This window comes from Mirounga leonina, unplaced genomic scaffold (genome assembly GCF_011800145.1).
Source record: "Mirounga leonina isolate KUSES-001 unplaced genomic scaffold, KU_Mleo_1.0 Mir_115, whole genome shotgun sequence".
NCBI lineage: Eukaryota > Metazoa > Chordata > Mammalia > Carnivora > Phocidae > Mirounga > Mirounga leonina.
Genome location: NW_023270268.1, coordinates 281,504 through 298,320, shown reverse-complemented (window position 1 = coordinate 298,320; position 16,817 = coordinate 281,504). Strand labels below are relative to the sequence as shown.

Genomic DNA, 16,817 nt, shown 5'->3' with positions numbered 1-16,817 from the left:
TCTGTTCCTCTGGAGAACCCTAATACAAGGAGGAAGAGGGTTTTTCTGTGTATGTGGGCACTGCTTCCTGTTCGTAATGCTTTTTCACTCCAGCAGTGGCAATTCCCTTTGGTAGCAGCAACTGGGTCCAACTTGTAGTTCTGTCACCATAGGGCCCTCCTTCCGATTCAGACCAACAGTGCTCTCAGCAGTGCTCTCCTCCATGTAGGTCTGAGTTCAGCTCTACAGGTGCTCTCTTCCAATGTCCTACATTTTAACAATTCTTTTGTTCCTGCTTTGTAGCTTGCTCTGGGGAGGTGGGATCAGTACTGTACCACCACCCCAAACTAATTCAGATGTCAAGACAGATGATAGCACACACATCAAGAGGTCATGAAAAATTTTATTATTCACATAATGTGGCTCTCTGGGAAGAGTAAGACAGGCACCCAAGCTAGTCAGTTTGCACTGACTGCAAGGAGGGGCAAATAGCTCTGATTTTTATTGTAGTTACAGGTGTGGGTTTCCAGGGTAATGGAAAAAGCCAGGGTTTGCATAAATTTCACCTCAGGTGCTGAGGGAGTACCTGGGCTTTCTTATCAGCTTGCCCAGATGTGAGGCAAAAGGGGGAGGGGGAGGGCTTAAAAGCTGTCAGTGGTCAAACATCAAAAATGGGGTCAGACTCCGTTACAGTTCCCCCAGTCTTGGGATGGCACCAGGTCTCAAGTCACTGCCTCCATGATAAATTAGCACTTTCTTTTGCCTTTTTAGTTACTTAGATATACCTATTAAACAATTCTAAGTTCTTTTTCTTAAAATAATTGGTATGGTTTCTGGCTCCTGACTATAACCTGGGTAATACAAGTCCTCTTTGCTCTTCTACAGGGTTAGCATTAGCTTAATAGGTGTGCCAGTTGTGCATAAAAACATTTACTCATCTTCCTTCACTTACCTAATAAAATGGAATGGCTGACTAAACATCATCCACAGGATCCCATTTCTTAAACTTTTTTTTCCCGTTTCTTAAACTTTTGAGTCTAGAGCTTCTGGCTTCACTTGCTATTTTTAGGCAAAAAGGTTAAAGAAAATAGAGCTCATAATTTCCTATAAACTCTATGTCTTGGACATCAATACAATACACAGAGAATATCCTCGATCTTTTTAAGAGGATGCATGGTATTTCATCAAAGATGCACCAGTACTGTTCAACCATTCTTTTACTAATAGCCATTTGTGTTGCTACTCATTTTTGTAGGCGAAGAAACTAAAGCCTTGAAAGATTAAATGGCTCACTCTAAGTAACATTATATAAATGGCAGAACCAGGATTTCTATAAAATTGTAAGATGCCAAAGCCCATGCTTAAAAAATTTTATTTTTAAGTATTTTAAGCAAACAGTAAAAAAAAAAAAAAAAAAAATTTATCCCATTAAGCAACATGCGACCCATCTACATCAATTTTTAAAATGAAATAAAACACAACTGCAGCTTCCATCTACCCCCCCATTCCATCAGCAGCTCTGCCATGAAAAGGCAGAACACAACTTTCACACAACATTCCAATAAATGATTTTATACTCTTCATCATATAATTTGAATCCACAGGAATATATTATTGTGCAAAACAGTAACAACATTGTTTACTATATGCCAACGATGTTGCATGCCAGCCACTAATCAAAACACTTTATTACATGCATTATTTCATTAACCATTCCCCCACCCCCAATTATCTTGTGAGGTTGGCAACTACTATTCCATTTCATTAAAAAAGTGAAACACAAATTAAGTTTAAATAATGTGCCCACAGATAAACAATATGTTTAATTTTACATAAATGGTATATTGTACATAACTTCTGCAACTTTCTCAGCATTTCTGATTTATCTATGTTGAAAGATGAAACTCTAGCTCTTTCATATTCACTTCCCAAAGTACCAAAAACAACCCTTTTTTTTTTTTCCTGTTGATGGACATTTGGGCCTTTCCCAGTCTTGCTACCTACACAATACTGCAATGAACAGTACAGCAATGAATAGTTTTATACAAATGTTCCTCCCTACGTGAAGTTCTTCTAGGGTTTATGCAGGAGCAGAACTGCTGGTGGTATGCACACACAAGATTTTGCAGACTGCCTGGCATAGGTACTACAAAATTTCCACTCCCACAGCAGTGAGTTCCCACTGTTCTACACATGTACCCATGCTAGGGCTTGTAAAACTTGTCATCTTGAGGAGTGTGAGAAGTCCATACTAACCTATATTTCCTGTGCTTTCTTCTCCATACATGTCTCTGTGTGGGCTGACGGTCTATCAGCAAGGCAGGGGTCAACCACCTGAACAACTGATTCAAAGACTTTCCAATACCTACCCCTCTCTGAGAGTCCCAGCCCTCTGGCTCTCCTCAGCCCCAACTTCGGTTCTTCCTAGGCAGCAAAAGAAAGCAAGGCAGGGTTCAAAGAAGCCTACATATTCTCCAGGCCAGAATGGGGTACGACAGGAGAACTAGTGGCTGAGGCAGTCAGAAATTTTCAGCTGGAGCTGCATGGCTTGGAACCACCTACAGCTGGTGCTAACTAGTGGCGCTTGTGGGTAACCTCCAGTCAACACTGTACTCAGGACCCCTTCAAAACACTCCAATCCTAACTTAGCTGAACTAAGTTCAGTTCCATATTCCTTAATAGAGGTAATTTTGTACAAAATCTCTGTATGGCAAACAGATAAATAAGCACCCAACCCGGCCTCCAGAGTGCCCTGTCTGCTGCAGTAGCAGGCCTAATTCTTGGAAACCTGGACACCACCTAGCAGAGTAAGATACAGGCACCAAGAGAGGCGGGGCCAGGGGAGAGGTCTTAGACAGACAAGGGTTAGGGATGGCAAGGGTTAACCTTGATGGATGAGGACCTGAGCCAGCACAGATATGGTCTACACTCCTGGTGAAGGGGGACAGCACAAGTCAGGCCAGTCCAGGGGTGTTCAGGGGCAGGCAGTGAAGTTAAATCCAACAATGATTGGTACAATGATTGCACCAAAATGTTTAGTAGTTGGCTGCAAGTAGTGAGACTTCTCCTTTTAGCTAAGCTGTATTTACTAATATTTCTATAATAATCATGTATTACTCATATAATTAAAATTATTTAAAAATTCAGGTTATTGAACAGACCCCATCAGTACAATCCCAAAATATTAAAGGCTTACCTCAGTATAGAGGAATTTCTGTTGATTTTCACTTCTTTGTACACTTGAAAATTTGGTTTGAGTGTTTAAAAATAAGTATATCTCACTTTATAAAAATGGCAATAGAAAACCCCTATTGGGGCAGGAACTCTGTGAGGTGACAGTGGCACAAGGAGTTGGGGGGTGGGGAGGATGTGAAAATATGGACAGAAAAGAGGTATTTCCTCAGTTGTAGCACCAGATTTGAAGCCGGAGCTGACGTGGAGCTGCAGCTCTGTGAGGGCTCTGGTCCTAGAGATCAGCTACCTAACCCAGAGCCTTTGCACACCAAGCCTTCTTTCTCAATCCTAGAAATCAGGGAGCTTAATTACTCTAATTTTACATGCCAGAAAATAGATGCAGGTGTTCAGCGACTTGTCCAAGATCATCCTGCCAAGAAAAGGCACACTGAGCCTGGAACCCAGATCTGGTAACTCCAAGGCCCGCCCCATGACCCTGGGGCCTCAGCACATGGGACTCTGATGCCTGCCCAGCCACTACTAGAAACAGTTTTTGGTACTATACCACTGATGGGACACCTGATTCCATGCCATGCGCAGCTGCTGCTGTAGGAAAAGGATGCAGAGCCAGGATTACCAAACCCTCCTGAGTACAAAGCTGAATGGGGACCAGAACACGAACATATGTCTGCCCCTTCTCCCCACCCTCTGACTATTCCATATGACATCATCACAAAGTATCAAAGTCTTCATTTTCACTTGCCCACAACAATCCAGAAAGGATAAGATTACTTGTACTCTACTGAGAGGACATTTTCCAGGTTGGTTTCTTCTCTTGTATTACAAGAAATGGTCTGCCCCACCAGTGTGCCCTGACTCAAAGCATTAAAATGTAGTCTGAGATGGTCCTCTACTATCAAGTGAGATATTTTATTCTTATATTCATAATGTGAGCTCTTCAATAACCAGAAGCAATGACTACTTGCACAAATTTTAGAAAAGTCACTCCTTATGCCACTGAGCTAATTCTTTCTTTTTGTTTCAAGTCAAGCTAGCAAGTGAGATGGAGGTGCCTCCCCCACCAGGCCACCTTTTCTCCAGAGGGCATCAGTCATGGGAACTGGTACCTTTGGGTTGAACCCGATGCCAGCACCGGATCCAACATGCGAAGAAAGCTACACGAAAGGTTAAAGGGTCCCCGCAGTGTGCACAAGTTAGAGATGCAAGCAAGCACAATAATTAAACATTTTCAACTGTTGAGAGCTGGAGGTCTGATAAAAAATTCAGGCCCTTTGAGGGGAGAGGAGAGAGTCCCATTATTGGAAACTGACAGCAGAGATAACTGCATAAAAATCTTTCAGCTATATAATTTCAGAGTCCCTAGATCTGTGGTTAACCTTGTAAATGTAACTCAGATTCAGACCACGTCACTCCTCAAATTAAAACTGTCCCAAAGCTCCCTACCTCCCTTTGAGGAAGCTCTAGCCCCAGTGGGGACCCATGATACATGGCGTGGCCCACTACCTCTGGGGCCCTCTCTTCTGCTGGCTCACTCCACTCTAGCCCAGGGACTTCCCTGCCATTCTCCAAGGACAGCAGACAAGATTCTACCTCCTGTGCCTGGATCTAGAGACCCACAGGGTCCATGCCCTAACCTCCTTCAGGTCTTTGCTCAAGTTTCACCTTCTCAGTTGAAGTCCTCCCTACCAGCCTACTTAAAATCACAACCCACCTCCTAATCCAGCACTGCTTCTCACTTTTCTCTGATTCATTCTGTCCACAACACATATCACCATCTGAAGTACTATATAACTCATTTGTTTATTGTCTGTAAATATCCAAGATGGCAGATCTTTTGTCTGTTCTGGTCACTGCTGGGTCTCTAGCACACACAACAGTGTCTGGCATATGGGAGGTGCTCAGCACATTTCTGTTGAACAGACGGCCTGCTGTTGCCCATGCAGACTGTGGGGTGGAGACAGCGACAGGGCACTGGAAGAGCCCCATTCTTCAGGTGACTGAGTCCAACTCTGCTCTCCTCCATGTGTTGCTGAGACAACTGTATGCCCACGGCAGATGTCCAAGCGAGATATGAAGGCCAAAGCTGCAGCCAGAACTCCCAGGAGGCATCTAGGGGAGACTAGAAGTTCTTGCTATTGCTGCTGCTTATAAGGTCAAACAGAATATGCACTACCACAGGATTCAACTGGCCCTTTTCCAGCAGCCACAGCCCATTACATCACAGACATTTTGTCAAACTACAAAGGGCAATAGTATCTGCTTTTCGACTTATTATCTGGCTGGGGGCTCCAGGCCACCGTGCAAAGGCCACTTCAGGGGCCCAAGCCTCCAGAAGGGCCCCAAAGAACAGGTTGCTGTTCTTCCCCAGCATCACACTCCCCAGCAGGTAAGAAAGGGGATGCCCTGAGTTTTTGAATCCTCAGGATTCTCTGCCACCAGATTTGAAAACAGAAAGGGCTAGACCCTTTGTGAAGCTTTCCCCCATACTGCCTATAATTAAGGGTTCTCTTGCAGGGCTGCTAGGAACCCCTCTCCCCCCACTGTCAGACTCCAAGCTAATCTCTAGTATGGTTTTTCATATGCCGAGCCAAATTTGAAGACCACCTGAAGGTCTTCCCACACTCTCTGCATTTGAAGGGCCTCTCTCGAGTATGAAATCTCTTGTGGCTAATGAGCTGTGAGCTTTTGTTAAAAGTTTTCCCACAAGTGCTACACTTGTGGCACTTTTTCCCAATGGGTATGTTCTGGAGTCCAGTGATCCTGGAGCTCTGGTCACAAGCTTCCTCAGAATCTTCAAGGGGCTTCTCCCCACTTGGTTTTAATTCCTGTAAACTCACCCCTGTGTCCTGGCAGGAAGACAACCCAGCCAGGCTGCATTCAGACTGTGCCACTCTGGTGTGTTTTCTCTGATGAATGCAGAGGGTATGTCTTCCAATGAAATCTTTCCCACACCATTGACATTTAAAAGGTCTCTCTTTAGTGTGGATTCTCTGATGATTAACAAGGCGATGTTTTCTATCATAAGATTTCCCACACAGATTACACTTATAGCGCTTCTCTCCACTGTGTATTCCCTTATGATCTAAAAGACTTCTTTTACGTGTAAAAGTTTTCCCACATTCTTGGCACCAAAAAGGTTTCTCACCAGTGAGGATTTGTGGCTGCAGATTTGGCGTGTTTCCACTTTCACGGTACTCATACTGTTTTTCTAAAGAGTGAATCCTCTGATGACGGGAGAGGTTAGAACTCCATCTGAAAGCTTTCCCACATTCTCTGCACTTATAAGGCTTCTCTCTGGTATGAATTCTCTGATGGATGAGGAGGAATGAGTGATTACGGAAGGCTTTGCCACACTGGCTACATTTGTAGGCTTCCTCTGTGGTATGACTGCTCTGAGGAACTTGTAGAACTCTTTCCTGACTAAACGATGGCCCATCCTCAGGTTTTCTCTGAATGGCATGCTGCTTCTTATGAGCAATAAAGGCTGACCGATGGGTAAACTCTCTTTTGCATTCACTACATCTGTATGGCTTCTCACCCGTGTGAATTCTCTGATGATCAATGAGGGATTTCTTTCGAGTAAAAGTTTTCCCACACTGCTGACAAGGAAAAGCTTTCTCTGTAGCCAGGGCATTCTGGGGCTGACTGCAGCTGGAGGTCTGTCTGAAGTCTTCTCTACATGTGTCTTGATCATAGAACTTTTCTTCCTGGTGCATTCTCATATGACGAGTAAAGTTTGACCTCCACCTAAAGGTTTTCCTACATTTGGTACATTTATAAGGTTTCTCCTGAGTGTGGACCCTCTGATGTTCAACAACATATGATTTACAGTGGAAGGATTTCCTACACTGGCTGCAGTCAAAGGGTTTCTCCCCACTTTGGTCTCTCAAATGATGATCAAATCCTGAGCCATAGGTGAGAGCTTCCTCATACTGATTAGACTCAAGAAATTTCTGCTTAGCATGGGTTTCCTGGTGTAGACGGTAGGCAGACATACGTCGGAAAGCCTTGTCACATAAACTACACTTATAAGGTTTCACTCCTGTGTGAATCTTTTCGTGTCGCACACAGTTTGAGCTCCACCTGAAGGCTTTCCCACACACCCTGCATTTAAATGGTTTCTCTTGAGTGTGAAGTCTCTGATGACATGCAAGATGAGAGCTATGACTGAAGGTCCTCCCACAGTCACTGCACTTATATGGCGTCCCCACCATGTGAAGATTCTGCCCATGTTGGTGATGTGAGCTAAGGCTGAAGTCTTTCCCACGTGCATCCTTCGCATTTGCTTTTAGTCCAGCATGAATTCTCTGATGTAGGCTAAATCCGCCAACTATGCGCCTGAGCCCTTTCCCATATTCCTTGTAGTCATAGTGGTATGAACTCCCTCGGAAGTGTCTGCTACAGCCATGTTTAAGGGATCGCTTTCTTCTGGGAACTCTCAAATATGTGGCATGTTTTAAATTACGACTAGTACTTCTTCCTGATTCTTCAGATTCTTTTTCTGTCCTATGACTGAAATTGGTCTCTTCTTTCTTAACTCTTACTTGTATGGGACTTCTACATTGTTCCTTTAGCCTGCTCTTCTGTTCAAAAGATTCTCTGAGCCCCATTCCCTCAGAAACACTCATCATCCAACATTCTGATGGCACAGCTAAGGTTTCTGCTTCTTCCAAAGGTTCATGTTTTAAGACGAACTTGTTTGTTTTAATCTGGAGCTCACCTCCTGACACAAAATAAAACACAAGACAATGTACTCTATTCCATACTTGGAACTGCAGAAGGCACCAAAGGACAGAAAAAAAAAAAAAAAAAAAGCCAAGATCTTGGGTGGTGAAGCTTGTGCTTGACTGCCAATACCTTTACCAAATAGTCCGGGAAGGCAAGACATGGAAGAGTGTCCCCCAGATGACAGGGAATGGAGGAGGAGAAGTAAGGTGGGCACAGCAGCTAAACATATGCAGAAATCACATCCAGTTAAAAAATGAATGTTAAACAGTAAGATAGGGGACAGAAATCATGGTAAGAGGATAAGAAGGCTCCCAAGAGCCCAGGAGAGGGGCTCCATGGAGGGATAGCTGAAGGAAATGGAAGTCAAACCTATCTTAGGGGCAAAGAAGAGGAGCAGGAGTGGGATTAGGGTTCTTCAAAGAGCATGAAGGGGTGGGCATGGGCCAGGGATCAGTAGGAGTACAGCAGAAGGATGAGGAAAAGCATCACTGAATGGAAAAGAGTGCAACAGTGAAGCCCTCCAGTGGGCAAGAACAGTTACTGAAAAGGTTCCTGGGGAAGGGGTAGGGCCAGAAACAAATGTCTAATAGGCCAGTCTGGAGAGGAGAAACGGAGAAGCCCAGCACTCCTTAGCAACACTGTTAAGGATTTTCCTTCTAGCAAACAACAAAGTATGTTCCCTGTGACTTACTTGGTGTAAAAGACCTTAAGAAAGAGAAGAATAGATGTGAGAGGAGTAAGATCCAGAGGTTTTCTGAAACTCACCTGCAGGGGCAACACCTGGCTTCCCCTTAGGCTGAGCTCCCTGGACATTCAGGCCCCATGGCTCCCTTGCTTCCAACCAGGAAATCAGAACAGGTTTGGTGAATGGTCCCACTGCAGAAGAGAAGGGGATGGGATGAAATGGAAGGGTGGATAAATCATACAGAACTATTCTCCAGGACCCTCTCAGGCCTGAGGTCCTGGCAAGGACAAGGGAAAGGCCAGGAAGGCTGGTGGAGGAAGCCAGGACAGGAGGCCCAGACAGCCATTTCCAACAGCTCTGAGCAGAGACTAAAGAGGCTGAAAAAAGTCACAGCCAAAAGGATCACTAGGATTCTCTGGAGGTGGGAGCTACATGACAACTCAATCAGTTAAATCAACCAACATCGTTTGGACGTCTAACTAGGAACTTGACACGTATGACTTTTAATCATTGTAATAATCCAGCAAATAGGCATCATTATCACCACATTTCAAGAAAGAGGATTAGGTGATAGAGCCAGAGTCAGAGCCCAGGTCAGGTCCCTGTCTAGACACCATAATAAAGAGTAAGAAGGCAGAAGTAAAAGTGGGTAGAAGCATGGGGGTATCAATGCCTTACCTAGAGAAACCACGTTCCCGTAATTCTCCAGCATCACATCTCTGTACAAGTTCCTCTGAGCAGGGTCCAGCCATCCCCACTCATCCTGGGAGAATGTCACTTCCACATCCTTGAAAGTCACAGCCTCCTGAAAAACACAGTCCTATGTCTGAGAGTCAGTCTACAGCTCCTGGCTTTTAGGAGAGGGCAGGGGAAGGGGACAAGCCAGTCTGAGTGAGCACAGGATTGATCTGGTAAGGGTGAAAGAGAGAGCATCACCCAGTAGAAGAGCTCTGAGCTCAAGGAGGATAATCTGGTCTCCAGGACCTGGGTCTCTGGATATGAGGTCACTGGACACAGAGACTCAAGATGAGTGGGAGCCTCAGTGACTCCATTAGGCAGCAATGCTGGGATGTCATGAAGGACCAAAGGTCTTATGGCTCACCCGAGGCTGGGATGTCAATGGGTCTCCTGGACACACCTCTCTCTGGGAAAGGGCAGGCACCTGGGCAACAGGAGGCTCTGAAGGAGAAGAAAGAGCCATGAGAGAAGGTAGCCCAGCTCTTGGCATCCCACTGAGGAGGCCCACTCTTCCCCCACATAGAGGACTCCTGGGCCTACAAGCAGGTATGGAATATTGTTAAACACCCATTTCACATTTCCCCAGTGTCCGCTGAGGGCTGGGGAGTGGGAGTGGGGGGGTGCAATGGGAGGAGGAGCTAGGTAGACATGGGTTACAGAAGGGTAGAAAGGACACAGGGCTAAGCACCAAGATTGAAAGGGATTCTCGTGAGAGGACAGATGGTGAAATGACAACACTACTTTGGGATGTGTGGGATACAGCTTAGAGCTAGATGGCGAGTACCGGATTGCCCAGCCAGGAGGTCACACACTCCTATTTCACAGGGAGGCTCCAGGTGGTCCCCAAGAGTAGAGCCGCTCCTGAGAGGTGAAGCAGGGGGCCATATCTGTGAGGCTCGCAGGGCTCCTGTACCCATCCAACGTACATCTGGGCTCTGGGCAAGGGCTGGGTCCTGGCAAGAAGAAAATGTTGTGAGAGGATCCCCATAGGAATCAGAAAGCAAACTCAGAGAAGAGGCCATATGGACAATCTTTAAGGGCAGGGATCCAGGGAAGGGCAAGCCAGGCCCTTCATTACCTACAGGCAGAGGGGAGAGGAAGAGGAGAAAGCCCAGGGAGGACCCACTCATCCCTCAGCCTCCCTGGGCTCTAGTGTGGGCCATGAAGGAGATAGGTGGAGCCAGATTCCAGCTACAACATAGGAAAGCACCCAGCAAGGCACTGCTCTCAGGCTTCAGGCGCTGCAGGGACACCTCCCCACTAGCCCCTCAGGCCCCACCCTGGTCTGGAACTTAGAAATCAGAGAGGAGAAATTTGTCCCTGAGTTAAAATGATAATGGTTCACCGCAGAGATGCAGATAACATCTACCAAGTATCAGGCACTGCTCTAGGCACTACCAAGCATAGTGACCTCAAAGAAGCAGGACAGCTTCCGCATGTAAATCTGACTGAGATGGTACCACTGCCAGAGAGGCAATGCTACTTGTGAGGGTCAGCCATGGAACCACAGAAGAGAGTCTCAGGTACAAAAAAATGGCAGTGCCCATCCAAGCAGAGACTAGAAAGAGGCAGTCTTTGCCCTGGGACTTCAAATGGTTCCAGTCTCTGAGGCAAGGCTATCCCTGATGTGGAAATGAATATTGGAAGCTTATAGCCAATGAACTTTTAAGTTTTTTCTGGTCCTGTGGCCAAGACACTGACCACATTGATTTGGATGAATCTTAGCCTGAGGCCATGAAACATGTGATACCGAGCTAAAAGACTGAAAGATGATGAACCTGTTCCTCCCAAACCCTACCAAAAAGAGAATAAAGAAACAATACAAAGATGGAAGCAGACAGCCCAATAAGTTTAAGAACAAAATCTCTCAGGACCTAGTTGCTCAATGCTGATTAACCACAGGGTGATTATGTAATTTTATGTGCATCTTAAGCCATTCTGTTCATTTTTCAGAATTTGGGAGGTGTTCTCCCAGCCCATTTTGTTTTCTAATTTTTTTTAAAGAATTTATTATTTGTCAGAGAGACAGAGAGAGAGCACAAGAAGGGGGGAGTGGCAGGGAGAGGGAGAGGGAAAAGTAGGCTTCCTGTTGAGCAAGGAGCCCGATGTGGGACTCGATCCCAGGACTCTGGGATCGTGGCCTGAGCCAGGCAGACGCTTAACCGACTGAGCCACCCAGGCGTCCCTGTTTTCTAATTTCTAACTAGCTTTCAACCAGGTAGGCCCTGTATGCCCATTTGGCAATGTTTCCAGGGATTTCCAAACTTACATCTAGCTCTAAATGTGTTAAATGTAACCAAGCCACAATTTTGTACCTACTATGTACCTTTTTTGCTTTAATCAATGATTTTTTGATCCTCTTAAACATCTTGGTGTTTTGGTAAAAATGATAAATGCTCTTAGATTTTTTAAAATAGTAACCAATGTTAAGCAAAAAGGTTTTCTTTTTTAATAGCCATACCTTGCATTGATATATTACCATTCACTGCTGGTAGATGTTCAGTCAGATGTGTTACTTGATTGACCTAATTTGATATTATATTTGGGAGAAGAATATGTCAGATATGTTCCAGAAATCTTAAAGGTGACTTTCATTTATGCATGAATCATATATGTAGAATTATACATATTTTTACTGAAAAAAATTTTAAAGAAGCCTACAAAAATGATAAACGCTCTTAAAAGAAAACCCCAAAAAACGAACCTCCAAAGCTATAAGAAGCACTGAGAAACTCACCTGTGTGGGGCAGAAGGGGCAGGCAGAGCTCACTTTGACTGACTGGCTGCTCTACCATCAGCACTGGGGCAGTCAGCTGTTTCCCGGTGCTAAGGCTGGGGCTGGGCACATGGTGAGCATTCAAATGTACACTGAATAAATTCTCATTGTTAGATCAGTTCTGCATATTCTTTTCAATAAACTGAGTTTCTGAAAGAACATGAACAATGCTCGAACAATGAGTCTGTGAAATAAAGTCTTCCAATTTCTTGGCCCTGCGCTGACCCTCAATACTCTTCTTACCCCTGACCCCTGCACAGAACAAATCCTCAAAAGAAAGAAGGAACATGCTGCGAGTGCATTTATAGGTCTTACCATGTACTCAGAAGTCAGGAGTCCTGACTCTAACAGCAAGAGAGACATCACTCCCACTTTACAGGTCAGTATCAAGTCAAATTAAATATGTGGAGATGGACTCGCATAATGTAAGTCACTGTGTCCAAAAGCTCATTACTGTTATCTACAGATACTTGCTGACCCTCTTTCTGGAGCCGACTGTCCTCTGGCAAGGGGGGAAGGGCTGCCAGCTCAAAGGTCCTTGGCTCAGGGTCTAGTTCTCAGCTGCTCAGGTGCTGTGGGAATGAGAAGGGAAGACATTCCCTGCCTTCCTCAATGCTGAGGGTTCAGAGGCCCAACCCACACATTTTAGACGAGCTGGCTGACTCACAGGCAGAGTTTACTGGGAACTGCACACTTGCTCACACTCACCCTCCATGGTGTCCCATTGAGGTCCCTCTGCAGCTCTTCCAGCAGGGCCACAGCCTCCCCACCACTCTCAGGGTGATGCAGCTGTACCCAGGTCCGGAGCTCCCCAGGCAGGATGCTCAGGAACTGCTCCAGCACCAGCAGCTCCAGGATCTGGGCCTTGGAGAGAATGTCAGGCCTCAGCCACCAGCGGCAGAGCTCCCGGAGCCTGCTCAAAGTCTCTAGGGGCCCAGAAGATTCATGGTAACGAAGCTGCCTGAAGAGCTGGCGAAATAGTTCCTGGCCAGAACGGTTGAGTGTCTGTGGCCTGGCAGCCTGCACTGAAGTGTAGCCTTCATCCTCTTCTTCCTTCTTTACCATCTGAAGACGCCCTCGTTCCCTTGAAGCCTGGGCCTGAGCTGGATGGACAGCATACCACCTGCCTGGAGGCATCACTCCTGCTCAGGGTCTACCCAGCAGAGTGCGAACCAAATCTATGTTAGCCGTGTCGCTGCTGGGACCTCAGGAGTAGTTTTTCAGCATCGCAGTGGGCAATGCCATTTGCTGGGACATCAGATGTCACTGGCAAGAGACTAAAATAACCAATATTATTGTTCAGGAGGGATGTGAGAATGATGGTGCAGTTAGATCCTGGTAGCCAGGATCATCTTTGGATGTATGAAAAGAGGACACAGGAAGATTTGCATGATCATGCCTGCCAATATTAAGCAGACCAGGGCTAGATTGTCACATATGGTGGTAAACTAAGAAATATCCCAGAATACAGGAAAACATTTACAGGGCTTGTATGTTAAAAATTACAAATGGCTGATGAAAGAAAGCAAAGATCTAAATAAATGGACAGACATAACGTATCATATACTGGAAGACGTGACATAGTAAAGATGTCAATTCTCCACCAAAAGATCTACCTGTTTAATGCTACTCCTGTCAATATCTCAGCGAAGTTTTTTGTATATATAGACAAGATTATCCTAAAATTTATGTGGAAAAACAAAGGAATTACAATAGGCAGAACAGTTTTTAAAAATTAGAATAAAGTATGAGGACATCATCTATTTAACTTCAAGACTTAGAGCTATAATAATCAAGACTGTGGATCCAGCAATTGCACTACTAGGTATTTATCCAAATACAAGAATACTAATTCAAAGGGATACATGCACCGCAATGTTTATAGCAGCATTGTCCACAATAGCCAAATTATGGAAAAAGCCAGAGCGTATGAACAGATAAGGAAGATATGGTATACATATACACTGAAGTATTTCTCAGCCATCAAAAAGAACGAAATCTTGCCATTTGCAACAACATAGCTGGAGTTAGAGAGTATTACGTTAAGTGAAATAAGTCAGCCAGAGAAAGACAAATACCATATGATTTCATGCATATGTGGAATTTAAGAAACAAAACAAATGAGCAAAAGGGGTGGGGGAGAAAGAGAGAGAGAGGCCAAACCAAGAAACAGACCCTTAACTATAGAGAACAAACTGCTGGTTACCAGAAGGGAGGTGGGTGGGGGATGGGTCAATTTAGGTGATGGGGATGAAGGAGTGCACTTGTGATGAGCACAGGGTGATGTATGGAAGTGTTGAATCACTATATTGTACACCTGAAACTAATATGACATTGTATGTTAACAAACTGGAATTTAAATAAAAACTTAAAAAAGAGAGAAACTGTGGTACTAGTGGAGGAAGAGACACATAAATCAGTGGAAAAGAAAAACCTGAAATAGACCAACACAAATATATCCAACTAATTTGTAGTATCGAATGTGACTTTACTAATATTGTAATATAATATTTTAAAATATCTCAAATAAGCAATTCAAAAACAAACAAATGCTGATTAGGAATCCCTTAAATGACTGTGACCCCACCAATGCATTAAGAACTATAATTTGGACACTACAAATCCAGCTCTCTACTAAACTCCTTATTTCCTTTTGTAATTCATCATAATGGAGGCTGTCCAAAGGTTTAAGCCACTTTCAGGAGACATCAGAGCTTAGTGTACAGAGAAGAGAACATGAACTAAGACTGACCTGGGTTCAAATCCACCTCCCCACTTATTAACTGTATGACTATGGAGGCATCACTTTACCTCTTAAAATCTCTGTGGCCTCACTTTATAAAATGGGAGTGGTTGTGGGGTTTAAGTATAAACTACCTGGGCACATTTTGGGCTCTCAGTGAATGTTATTTCACACCTAGGGAAAGAGATTATGCTGCAGGCCACACCACAGCATAGGAGTCTACTCTGCAGATATGCCCACCTGATTCTTCATAAAGGTGCAAAAAGCAATTCAAAGGAGGAAGGATAGTCTTTTCAACAAATACTGATGGAGGAATTGGACATTCATAGGCAAAGTAATGAAAGTCAACTTAAACCTTACATCTTATACAAAAATCAATTCAAAATGAATCCCAGACTTAAATATAAAACATAAAACTATACAACTTTTAGAAAAAAGCATAGGAGAAAATCTTTATGATCTAAGTCTAAGCAAAGTTATTAGAATTGACACCAAAAGCATGATCCATAAAAGGGAAAATTGATAAACTGGACCTCATCAAAATGTAAAACTCTGCTCTAGGAAGACCCTTGTTGAGAGCATGAGAGACAAACTACAGACTGGAAGATAGTATTTACAAGGCACATACCTGACAAAGGACTAATATCTGACTATATAAAGAATTCTCAAAACTCAACAGTAAAAAAGGCAAATAATTCCTTCCATAAGAAAATGGGCAAAAGACATGAAGATAAATACAAATAAGGACAAGAAAAAATGTTTAACATGATTAGCCATTGGAGAAATTCAAATTAAAATCACTATATAAGATAATCACTATATATCTATCAGAATAGCTAAAATAAAAAAAAAACAGTGACAACATCAAATGCTGTTGAAGATACAAAGAAACCAGATCACTCATCCATTACTAGTGGGAATGTAAATTGTATAGCCACTCTGGGAAACAGTCTGGCAGTTTCTTAAAAACTTACCATACAACCTAGCAGTTGTACACCCAGACATATATACCTCCAAAATGAAAACTTATGTCCACAGAAAAACTTGTACACAATTGTTCACTGCAGTGTATTCATAATAGCCCCAAACTGGAAACCACCCAGATGTCCTGCAATGGAAGAATAAACTGAGGTACTACTATACTATAGAACACTACCTGCAATAAAAAGAATGAGTATATTCAACAACTTGGATGCATCTCTAGAGAATGACGATGAATGAAAAGAGCCAACCTGAAAAGGTAACACAGTGTATTACTCTATTTATACAACATTCTTGAAATAGCAAAAGTATAGAAATGGACAACAGTTTAGTGGTTGCCAGGACAGTTAACGACTGGAGGGCAGAGCAGGAGGTATTATGGTTTTATGTAATTAAGAGTCTGACTTCATTTTTGATGTTTGACTGCTGACAGCTTTCAAGCCCCACCACTCGTACTTCTCCTTCTTGCCAACATCTGGACAAAGAAATAAAGCCCAAGTGCTCCCTTAGCACCGGCAGGAAGTTCAAAGTACACAAGCCCTGGCCTGTGTACAAAAATCCTCACCCCAGCCCCACGCTAACCATATAAAAGCCAAAGCCAGTCACCTCTCCTTGCTCTCTCAAGCCATTCTTTTTTTACATTTTAAACCATTTTAATATAAAGGAAAGCAATTCAAATGTTTTACATTTCTACTTGTTTATATTGCACTAATGTTATTTTACATGGAAAAACAAGTAGATGTATCATGACATAATGTCTTAGAAACATTCTTTGACATTCACATTTATATTAATGGCTATTTCAAAGTCCACTTGAATAAATTTTCTATTATATACCAAATCACCTAACAAAAACAAATATATAATGCTAATCTGCTTTGATACATTGAGAGCAGATATTCATATTTATTATTACTTCCCCTGAGAAATACACTGATTTTTAGAACACATTTAAATCAGTCTTGGTACCTAGTAATAACACCTGAGCAATA

The 16,817-nt window shown here is 43.6% G+C and overlaps 1 protein-coding gene across 2 annotated transcripts; it reads right to left on the bottom strand.

The window, feature by feature from the left end:
- Positions 1 to 366: 366 nt before the first annotated feature.
- On the bottom strand, positions 367 to 14,151 carry ZNF445 (zinc finger protein 445). 2 transcript variants are annotated; one of them, XM_034991124.1, is made up of 6 exons: positions 12,810 to 14,151; positions 10,110 to 10,278; positions 9,690 to 9,766; positions 9,266 to 9,392; positions 8,668 to 8,778; positions 367 to 7,897 (listed from the first exon to the last, which is right to left on the bottom strand). In XM_034991124.1, the coding sequence occupies exons 1-6, from the start codon at positions 13,236 to 13,238 to the stop codon at positions 5,730 to 5,732; spliced, it is 3,081 nt and encodes a 1,026-aa protein (XP_034847015.1). In that variant the 5' UTR covers positions 13,239 to 14,151; the 3' UTR covers positions 367 to 5,729. The 2 variants fall into 2 exon arrangements, with proteins under 2 accessions (XP_034847015.1, XP_034847024.1); XM_034991133.1 differs by having other exon boundaries at positions 11,787 to 13,010.
- Positions 14,152 to 16,817: the final 2,666 nt, after the last annotated feature.